We start from the raw sequence: 11,644 nt of genomic DNA, 5'->3' as shown, positions 1-11,644 counted from the left end.
TTCTAGATAAAGTTGAAAGGTACAACTCAAAAGCCCTACTACAATGAAACTAGAATAAAAGACAGACACTTGAAACTGGTTCTTCTATCTGGTTCATGTAGCTTCAAGTTCGCACACTTGAATGATACAGGAATTGCTTGCAAAATGCCTTGCTATTTTGCTCTCAACTCATGTTTAACTTCAGCATTTGTGCGCGCCTGTAAAATGAGAACATCCTGAAATATATAGAGTTAGTAGAATAGGAAATAACTAGAAGTCTAATACTTTACTCTTCATTGGTGGAAGAGTTCTAGTTATCTTTAATTTCTAACTCTTCCCTTATCTAGGATGGAGTTTTTTTCGAGTAAGGAGTCCTTCTCCTTATCAATTATGCAACCTTTTCATTCAGAAGATATCAGATATAATCACTTAAGCTTATCTCATTCACGTGCATGCCTTGTGATTGAATCTGTCAGTGTCTGTGTACACTGTGTATGGACCCGGTTTATACTTGAGCTCCTTTGTCAATCATCAAAACAAACTTCACTTAAGCCAATAAATTTTCCCTTTTTGATGATGACAAAATATGTGCTTTTCATAAGCATAAGACATGTTTCAATTCAGCTCAACATCAACATAATGTTAGAACACTTTCCATTTTAAAGTCACAAATCATCAAGGACCAGTTTCATTAGTTTATAAACATCACAGTCCAAAAAATCACAACCTATCTTTCCCCTTTTGGCATCATCGAAAAGTTGCATAATTATGTTAGATAACCAGATTTCTATATATATATCACTCATGGCCGCTGGAGCTACTTCAAATGCAATCATGGAGTCATGCATCATTTATCAATCTAATGATATTAGCTATCTAAGAAGCATCAACAAATAATTAGAGCAAAAAAGAATAGTTGATTATCATTGATACTAGTCATTAACAAAGCATAAAGAAAAATAAAGATACTGGATTATGAGCAAAAAGAACAAAATTAATCCCATTCGGGTCACTAGTTTGTCTAACTAGGCTAGGAATGTTTCAAGACTGGGAAGGACCAGGTTCTTGATTTCTGGCCTGAAGTAACTTTAACATATCATGAAGAATGCCTTCATTCTTCTCCTTCTCCTTTGCAAGCTCAGCCCTAAGAGCATCCCTCTCAATTTCTACTTCATCTAACCTCTTCTTCAACCTCTCAATCTCAGCATCCTTAGCCCCACTCTCTTACACCAAGGCTCTTACTTTGTTGTTCACAGGTACCTTCTTGGATGAACCAGGTTCTTTGGGAGTTGTGTGGACTTCATAGTCACATGTAGTCAAGGTGTTAGCCCCAAAGTAATTTTTGCTTGTACTAACATCCCATTTCTTGAGGGGTACCTTGAAGTGAGCATGTAGTCGTGAGAATGAAACCATAGGGTATGACATGCGTTTTGGTGCCAGTTAGAACCCAATCAAGAAGCTGGATGATAAAACCAGGTCAATTGATCTGCCTCCCATTATTCAAGCATTCCATAAGGGCCAGGTCCATAAAAGTGGCAACGTGCCTTCTTTCCTTCCCGGGCAACACAACATTGTTAACAAATTCAAACAGCATTTTGTGAGCATGCCTCATCTCACTTTTGTAAACAGCCTTGGGCTGAAGCTCTTCCTCATTGTCAGCAAACTTCCTTGTAATGGCAAGTGAAGTGCGGAGGTTTTCTAGGCTTGGCCATTTTAACTTTTTGTAATCATTGAACCCTTCATCAGGTACTCCCAGAATCTCTCCCAATTCCTTGTCATCAAAGCTCGCAGACACCCGCTTCACCACACTGGTGACTCTGCCATTTTTTATCTTACAATTTTCCATGAACTCCACAATCTCAGTTCTGGCAAGCTTTCCATCCATATGAAGGACCATTTCCTTCCAACCCTACAGTTGTAGTTTTTCCAACAGCATCATCATGTCTGCTTCCTCCAAGTCCCTGAGGAGTCTACCCTTCAAGATGGTTCTTTTCCCAAACTTAACCATCTTGTTCACCTCTTCATCATATTCCTCTTCTTCTTCACTTTTTTCTTTCTCCACTACTTTCACTTTTCTAGATTTCACGGCAGACCTGGTTCTTTTTGCCAAGGTAGAAGGCTTTGCAGACTTTGTCTTTGAATGAGACTTCTTTTTGGAAGACTTTTTTTCTTTGCTTTTAGAGTCAAAACCTCCACCTCTTCTGTCTCCTCTTCATCATGAAGGACCAAGTCCATCTCCTCAATTTCAACTGCCTCAACAGGCTCACTCACTTTCTTCTTTCCCTTTGCAACAACTTTTCTTTGACTCTTTTCCAAGGCCTTTTCAAGTTCAGCCTCACTCTGCTTCTTCTGACTCCTTCTACTATTTCCTCTTGTAGGAGGAGTGTCTAAAGGGATAGAAGAAGCAACCTTTCTTTTCTCATTTGCCCTAGCAGTTCCAGGGATTTTAACTCCTGAACTCTTCTTTCTTTTTGGATTGTATTTGTCAGACACTCGTTTCAACATGTCTTCGAGGGGTTCCTGCATAGATGAAACATGTTCTTGGAAGCTATTCCTTAACCTAATCAACCCTTCAACAACATTTGCATCTCCAGACCCACTACCCTCTTTATCTCTCAAATTTTCTTCCCCCCACAACAGCATCCTCACACCACAATACCATAGGTCCAGTCTCCTCAGTCAATTGAGCAGGAGTAGGTAAAGATTCAGCCACTCCTTCTTTTCCCTTTCCCCTCACATCACCTTGAGCACCCTCACTTTCTTTTTCTTTTTTTTCTTCTTATCTTTACCACTAAATTTCCTAGATTCAGTGGTTTCAACCCCAACCATAGTTCCTACCAAAACAAACCTATTCTCCAGATTATCAGCAACCTCAGAAATTTTCTCAGATGTAATCTTAGAACCAGATGTTATCTGCTCTGTTTCATATGAAACCTGTTTCAGATGAAACAATTTCTTCCCCCTCAGTTGCAGACTTAAATGATTCTTTAGATTTCTGTAGTTCTTCTGCCTGACTTGCTTTTAACTGCTCATTAATTTTCTTGATTTGTTCTGTCACGACCCCAATTCACCCTCTGTAGTATGTTGTGATGGCACCTTGTCTCTAATACTAGGTAAGCCTAACAAATTGCGGAATAACATAATAAGAGTCTGAAACTCAAACCTCAATAACTATAATTAATGGAAACTACAAGTCAAAGAACTAAAATCTCCCAAAACCTAGTAGAAACAAGTCACAAGCTTCTAAGAGAAATACTAATTGTCTCTATACATCAGAGTCTACTAAAGTAAGGAAAACAACATGATAATGATAGAGGGGGACTCCGAGGTATGCGGATGCTGGCAGATGTACCTTGAAGTCTCCGCACACAGGTAGCTCACTGATATCCGGGCTGGTAAACGGTACTCGGTTCTATACAAAATGATGTGTAGAAGAGCAGCATGAGTACACCACAGCGGTACCCAGTAAGTGCCAAGCCTAATCTCGGTAGAGTAGTGACGAGGTCAGGTCAGACCCTACTAGAAATAAAAGAAAAATATGACAGAGTATATAATAGTATAATGAAATGACTGAAGAGAGAACAACACATCAAAAAGACGTAAACAACAGGGGCGCTCTCGAGATACCGTCTCGTAGTCCCAAAAGTAAATGCTCAACAGGGGATCTCCCGAGATACCATCTTGTAGTCCCAAAAGTAAATATGCAAGAGGATCTCCCGAGGTACCATCTCTAGTCCCAAAAGTAAATATGTAGTACAGGGAGATCTCCCGAGGAACCGCCTCGTAGTCCCAAAATAAATATGCAGTATAGGGGGATCTCCCGAGGAACCGCCTCATAGTCCCAAAGTAAATATGCAGTAGGTAGTCGGAGGAACAACAAATGTTTAGCAAAAATCTTACAGTTAAAGATTTATATCAAATCAAAGAAAGCAGGTTATTCAGTTAAGCATGTTGCACATATTGCAAGTAAGAGTTAAGGCACGTAGACATGTGATACTAGGCTAAACATGATCACTACATATACTAAAGCAACTCAATTAAAGAATTTAAAAGAAGACTACTCAGCAATAACCGATATTTCCAAATTTAGCCCGTGTACGCACTCGCCACCTCGCGTACACGGCGCTCACATATCACAAAATGTTACAACAGTATCAAACCCTAAGGGGATTTTCCCCACACAGGGTTAGACAAGCCACTTACTTCGAATCACGCTCAATCAGTCAAGTAGAATGCCTTTCCCTCGATTTTTTGACTCCGATCTGCTCGAATCTAGTCATAATTAATTCGATTCCGTCAATACAAATTATAGGAATAAATTCCATATGAAACTACAAATTTTTCAACAAAATTCGAAATTTAACTCAAAAATCGCCCATGGGGTCCACTTCCCGGAACTCGATAAAAGTTACAAAATATGAACTCCCATTCAACTATGAGTAAAACCATACCAAAATTATCCAAATCCGATATCAACTCGACCTCCAAATCATCAAATTTTATTTCCAAATTCCTAGGCCCAAATCCCCGATTTACACCTCAACAACACGTAATCTAGTCGGATTATTCGATGATAATTCAATATTATGGAGTATAAATGAGCATAAATGACTTACCTCAAGAATTTCCATGAAAACCTCGCTCAAAATCGCCTAGCCCGCGCTTGAAATGCCCAAAAATGGCAAAAACTTGGAAACCCTCTGTTTTTGTACTGTCCAGGGGTTTCCGCTTCTGCGAGATTTTTAGCCGCATCTGCGGTCTCGCAGATACGAGAATTCCTTCGCTTCTGCGGCTTCATCTCTTCTACGAAGCCGCCTAGCTCCCCCTTATTTTTGCTTCTGCGATGGAACCTTCGCATGTGCGACGCCGTTTCTGCGGACCACCCGTCCGCACCTGCGACCACTGCCTCACCAGCCCCTCGTCCGCTTTTGTGCTTGGCATGCTCGCTTCTGCGAGCTCGCACCTACGAGCCAATTTCCGCAAGTGCGATTGCATCAGATGGCAGAAACTTTCAGATTTTCTTCTAAGTCCGAATTCGATCCGTTAACCATCCGAAACTCACCCGAGGCCCTCGGGACTTCAACCAAATACACCCACAAGTCCTAAAATATCATACGAACTTAGTCGAGCCTTCAAATCACATCAAACAATGTTAAAACCACGAATCATACCCCAATTCAAGCCTAATGAACTTTGAAATTTCAAATTTCTACAAACGACGCCGGAACCTATCAAATAACGTACGATTGACCTCAAATTTTGTACACAAGTCATAAATGGACCTATTTAAATTTTAAGAATCGAATTCCGACCCCAATATCAAAAAGTCAACCCCCGGTCAAACTCCCAAAAATTCAACTTTCGCCATTTCAAGCCTAATTCCACTACGGACCTCCAAATAATTTTCCGGACACGCTCCTAAGTCCAAAATCACCTTTCAGAACTATTGGAATCATCAAAACTTTATTTCGGGGTCGTTTACATATAGGTCGACATCCGGTGACTATTTCAACTTAAGCTTTAAACCTTGGAACTAAGTGTTTCACTTCATTCCAAAATCTCACCGGACCCGAACCAATTACCCCGACGAGTCACATAACAACTGTAAAGCATAAATAGAGTAGTAAATGGGGGAACGAGGTTGTAATACTCAAAACGACCGGCCGAGTCGTTACATTCTCCCCTCTTAAATAAACGTTCGTCCTCGAACGAGTTTATAATTATACCTGGAGTGATGAAAAGATGAGGATAATGACTGCGCATATCATACTCGGTCTCCCAAGTCGCCTCCTCGACCGGATGACCCCTCCACTGTACTTTTACTGAAGCAATGCTCTTCGACCTCAACTTTCTTACCTGTCTGCCCAAAATAGCCACTGGTTCCTCAACATAAGATAGATCCTTGTCCAACCGGACTGAGCTGAAGTCTAACACATGAGACGGATCATCGCGATACTTTCGAAGCATGGAAACATGGAACACTGGATGAACTATAGTGAGATTAGGTGGAAATGCAAGTCTGTAAGTCATCTCCCCAACTCTCTCAAGGATCTCAAAAGGCTCGATATACCTTGGGCTCAACTTGCCCTTCTTCCCAAATCTCATAACACCCTTCATGGGTGAAACCCAAAGCAAGACCCGCTTACCAACCATGAATGCAACCTCACGAACCTTCCGGTCTGCATAACTCTTTTGTCTAGATTGGGCTGTATGAAGTCGATCCTGAATCAATTTAACCTTTTCCAAAGCATCTTGAACAAAGTGCGTACTTAATAGCCTAGCTTCACCCGGCTCGAACCCACCCACTGGAGACCGGCATCGCCTACCATATAAGGCCTCATACGGTGCCATCTGAATGCTCGACTGATAACTATTGGTGTAAGCAAATTCTGCAAGTGGAAAGAACTGATACCAAACACCCCCCAAATCTATCACACACGCGCGAAACATATCCTCCAATATCTGAATAGTGCTCTCGGACTGTCCGTCCGTCTGAGGGTGAAATACTGTACTCAACTCTACCCGAGTACCCAACTCATACTGTACGGCCCTCCAGAACCGTGACGTAAACTGCATAATCCGGTCAGAGATGATAGATACCGGCACGTCATGAAGCCTGACGATCTCGCGAATATAAACCTAAGCCAGCTGCTCCGAAGAGTAAGTAGTAACCACAAGAATGAAATGAGCTGACTTGGTCAATCTATCCACAATTACCCAAACTGCATCGAACTTCCTCTGAGTCCGTGGGAGCCCAACAATGAAATCCATAGTGATCCGCTCCCATTTCCATTCTGGAATCTCTAGCTTCTGAAGCAATCCACCTGGTCGATGGTGCTCATACTTAATCTGCTGGAAATTTAGGCATTGAGCTACATATTCCACTATGTCTTTCTTCATCCGCCTCCACCAATAGTGTTGTCTCAAGTCCTGATACATCTTTATAGCACCTGGATGAATGGAGTACCGCGAACTGTGTGCCTCCTGGAGAATCAACTCACGCAAATCATCTACATTGGGCACACATAGCATGCCCTGTATCTGTAATACACCGTCATCTCCAATAGACTTCCTTGGCATCACCGTGCTGAACTGTGTCCATTAAGGACAAGCAGATGGGGGTCATCATACTGATGGTCTCTGATACGATCATAAAGAGAAGACTAAGAAACCACACAAGCCAAAACTCGACTCGGCTCGGAAACATCCAATCTAACAAACTGGTTGGTCAAGGTCTGAACATCCAAGGCTAAAGGCCTTTCTGCTACCGGTAAGTATGCTAAGCTTCCCAAACTCTACGCTTTATGACTCAAGGCATCAACCACCACATTGGCCTTCCAGGGATGATAGAGAATAGTGATATCATAATCCTTAAGCAACTTCAACCATCTCCGCTGTCGTAAATTAAGATCCTTCTGTTTAAACAGATGCTGTAGACTCCGGTGATCAGTATAAACCTCACAATGGACACCGTACAAATAATGCCGCCAAATCTTTAAGGCATGAACAATAGCTGCTAACCCAAGGTCGTGGACCAGATAATTCTTCTCATGTACCTTTAACTGTCTAGACGCATAGGCAATCACCCTACTGTCTTGCATCAACACTGCGCCGAGACCAATACGTGATGCATCACAATACACAGTATAAGATCCTGAACCTGTAGGCAACACTAATACTGGGGCTGTAGGGAAAGCTGTCTTGAGCTTTTGAAAGCTCTCCTCACATTCCTCGGTCCATCTGAACAGAGCACCCTTCTGGGTCAATTTGGTCATAGGTGCAGAAATAGAAGAGAAAACCTCTACAAATCAGCGATAATACCCTGCCAAACCAAGGAAACTCCGGATCTCAATAGCTGAGGCCGGTCTAGACTAACTCTGCACTACTTCAATCTTATTCGAATCTACCTTGATCCCCTCACACGAAACTATATAACCTAAAAATCCCACTGAATTAAGCTAGAATTCACACTTTGAAAATTTTGCATATAACTTCTTTTCTCTCAAAGTCTGAAGCATAGTTCTCAGGTGCTGCTCATGATCTTCCCGGTTCCGGGAATATACCAGAATATCGTCAATAAACACAATGACGAAAGAATCAAGATAGGGCTGAAATGCACTGTTCATTAAGTGCATAAATGTTGCTGGCGTTAGTTAGCCCAAAAGACATCACAAGGAATTCATAATGACCATACCGAGTCCTTAAAGCAGTCTTCAGGATATCTGGCTCCCGAATCATCAACTGGCGATAGCCTGAATGCAAGTTGATCTTAGAGAACACTCTGGCATCCTTAAGCTGATCAAATAGGTCATCAATACGTGGCAATGGGTACCTGTTCTTTACTGTAACCTTGTTCAACTGGCGGTAATCAATACACATCCGCATAGAACCATCCTTCTTCTTTACAAATAAAATAGGAGCACCCCAAGGCGATACACTAGGCCGAATGAAGAACTTATCAAGCAACTCCTGTAACTGCTCTTTTAATTCTTTCAACTCTGCTAGGGCCATACGATATAGTGGAATAGAAATGGGCTGAGTGCTCGGTAACAAATCAATGCCAAAGTCAATATCCCTGTCGGGTGGCATACCCGGAAGATCCATTGGAAATACATTAGGACAATCCCTTTCTATAGGAACTGACTCCACGGTAGGAGTATCAAAACTAACATCTCTCACATAGCCCAGATATGCATTACATCCCTTCTCAACCATTCGTTGAGCCTTAAGAAATGAAACAACCCTGCTAGGAACATGATCCAAGGTACCTCTCCACTCTAGCCGTGGTAGACCTGGCATAGACAACGTCACAGTCTTGGCATAACAATCAAGGATAGCGTGATATGGAGATAACCATTCCATGCCCAAAATAATATTGAAATCCACCATATTGAGTAATAATAAATTAGCTCTGGTCACGAAACCACTGATAACAATCAAACATGACTGATACACGCGGTCAACAATAATAGAATCACCCACGGGTGTAGATACATAAATAGAAGAACTCAAAGAATCACAGGATACGCCCAAATACAGGGGAAAATAAGATGACACATAAGAATAAGTGGAGTCTGGATCAAATAAGATCAATGCATCTCTATGACAGACATGAACAATACATGTGATAACAGAATCAGATGCAACTGCCTCCGTCCTAGAAGGAAGGGCATAATATCTAGCTTGGCCTCCCCCTCTAGGGCGACCTCTATCTATCTGACCTCTACCTCTAGCTGGCTGTGCAGGTGGAGTGACAACTGGTGCAGTGATCATGGCCTGAGAAGCCTGAGGGCCCTGTGGAATAGGTGGGGCCTGGGCCTGCGAAATCTATGAAGGTGCACCCCTTCTGAATCTGGGGCAATCCCTAACCATATGACGAGTGTCACCACACTCAAAATAAGCTCTCGGAGGACGTGGCTGCTGTGACTGGATCAGGCCTGATCGACTGGACTGACCGCTGGAAGCACTCCATACAGGAGGTACACTAGACACTGGCGGTGCATAATAGGGATCCTGGGGCCTAGGAATGGCCGGAGTACCACTGGCGGCTGGAAGTGCTGAATGAACAGGACGACTCTCATAACCCCTACCCTAACGAGCTGTAGATGAGGCATGAGAACTGTTATATGTGCCAGAATCTCTGGGCCTCTTAGCTTCCATCTCTTCTCTCCCCCGGATCCACATACCCTCCAATCTCCTAGAAATAGACATCACATGTTGGTATGCGATGTCCATCTCCAACTCTTGAGCCATACTGAATCTGATACTAGGGTGGAGCCCCTCAATAAATCGGCGAACCCGCTCTCGAAGAGTAGCAACCAAGGCTGGTGCAAGCCTAGCCAAATTACTGAATCAGAATGCATACTCTGACATAGTCATAGCACCCTGGCACAACTGCTCAAACTCCATGCGTCATCCGTCTCTCAGACTTTGGAGAACATACTCCCTCAAGAACATGTCCAAAAACTGAGTCCATGTAAGTGGAGCTGCCTCAGCCGAACTATCCAACTCGTATTCCCGCCACCACTAGTAGGTCGCTCCTCTAAGCTGGAATGCCGTGACTGAAATCCCACTGGAATCCGCAATACCCATAGTACATAGGATACAATGACATTCCTCAAGAAAACCCTGAGCATCCTCTGAAGCTAAACCGCTGAAAGTGGGAGGGTGGTACTTTTTGTACCTCTCGAGCCTGAGCAGCTCCCCTTCTGAAACTATTGCTCTATCCTTGGGCCGAACTGGGACAACTGGCTGCCCTGGTATAACCTCTAAGGCATTGTCAACTTGGGCCCGTGGCTCTAGGGTACGGGCGGTGGGAGTCTGTGTTTCTCCCCCGACCTGAGATGTGGCAGGAGCAAGTGGAATCAACCCTGCCAGAGCTAAAGTGCCAAACATGCTCAGAAACCGGGCAAGAGTCTCCTGAAGAGCAGGGGTAGTAACAGGCGTCTCAGGTGCCTGTTCTCCAACTAGAGCTACTGGTTGTTCTGCTGCAGCAGCTCGTGCAGGTGCTCTGGATGCATCACGTGGTCTTCCTCGGCCTCTGCCCCGGCCTCTTACAGCTCTAATAGGGGGTGCGAGTGTTTGATCATCATATCCAGTTGTACGTGTCCTAACCATCTGTGAGAGAATAGAAAGACAATGGTTTAGAACTTCGAAGTCAACAAATGCACACTATAAGGAATCAAAGAAGTGAACATTTTCCTAACAGTTCCATAGCCTCCCAAAGATAAGTACAGAGGTCTCCGTACTGATCCGCGAGACTCTACTAAATCTGCTTGTGACTCATAACACCTATGAACCTAGAGCTCTGATACCAACTTGTCACAACGTCGTGATGGCACCTAGTCTCTAAGACTAGGTAAGCCTAACAAATTGCGGAATAACATAATAAGAGTCTGAAACTCAAACCTTAATAGCTGTAATAAATGGAAACTGCAAGTCAAAGAATTAAAATCTCCCAAAACCCGGTAGAAACAAGTCACAAGCTTTTAAGAGAGATACTAATTATCTCTATACATCAGAGTCTACTAAAGTAAGGAAAATAACATGATAATGATAGAGGGGGACTCCGAGGTTTGCGGACGCTGGCAGATGTACCTTGAAGTCTCCGCACACAGGTAGCTCATTGATATCCGGGCTGGTAAGCGGTACCTGGTTTTACACAAAAAGATGTGCAAAAGAATAGCATGAGTACACCACAGCGATACCCAGTAAGTGCCAAGCCTAACCTCGGTAGAGTAGTGACGAGGTCAGGTTAGAACCTACTGGAAATAATAGAAAAATATGATAGAGGATATAATAGTATAATGAAATGACTGAAGATAGAATAACACAACAAAAAGAGGTAAACAACAGGGGCGATGCCGCCACCCGTCTCGTAGTCCCAAAAGTAAATGCTCAACAGGGGATCTCCCGAGATACCGTCTCGTAGTCCCAAAAGTAAATATGCAGTACAGGGGAATCTCCCGAGGAACCACCTCGTAGTCCCAAAATAAATATGCCGTACAAGGGGATATCCCGAGGAACCGCCTCGTAGTCCCAAAGTAAATATGCAGCAAGTAGTCGGAGGAACAACAAATGTTTAGCAAAAATCTTACAGTTAAAGATTTAAATCAAATCAAAGAAAAGAGGTAATTTAGCTAAGCATGTTACACATATTGCAAGT

The 11,644-nt window shown here is 43.0% G+C and overlaps 1 protein-coding gene across 1 annotated transcript; it reads right to left on the bottom strand.

Annotated features, from left to right (window-relative positions):
* Positions 1-1,888: 1,888 nt before the first annotated feature.
* LOC138904150 (uncharacterized) lies at positions 1,889-2,622 on the bottom strand. Its single transcript, XM_070192668.1, has 2 exons — positions 2,170-2,622; positions 1,889-2,128 (listed from the first exon to the last, which is right to left on the bottom strand). The coding sequence occupies exons 1-2, from the start codon at positions 2,620-2,622 to the stop codon at positions 1,889-1,891; spliced, it is 693 nt and encodes a 230-aa protein (XP_070048769.1).
* Positions 2,623-11,644: the final 9,022 nt, after the last annotated feature.

This window comes from Nicotiana tomentosiformis, chromosome 1 (assembly GCF_000390325.3).
Source record: "Nicotiana tomentosiformis chromosome 1, ASM39032v3, whole genome shotgun sequence".
NCBI lineage: Eukaryota > Viridiplantae > Streptophyta > Magnoliopsida > Solanales > Solanaceae > Nicotiana > Nicotiana tomentosiformis.
The sequence above is the reverse complement of the archived record's forward strand: the minus strand, read 5'-3'. Positions and strand labels throughout refer to the sequence as shown.

Excerpts from the sequence above, each read along its gene's own strand:
- LOC138904150 (XM_070192668.1), bottom strand. The coding sequence starts at position 2,622 with ATGCTGTTGTGGGGGGAAGAAAATTTGAGAGATAAAGAGGGTAGTGGG. Across the intron at positions 2,129-2,169 it reads AGGAGACAGAAGAGGTGGAG|AAGTCTCATTCAAAGACAAA; the intron begins GTTTTGACTCTA and ends TCTTCCAAAAAG.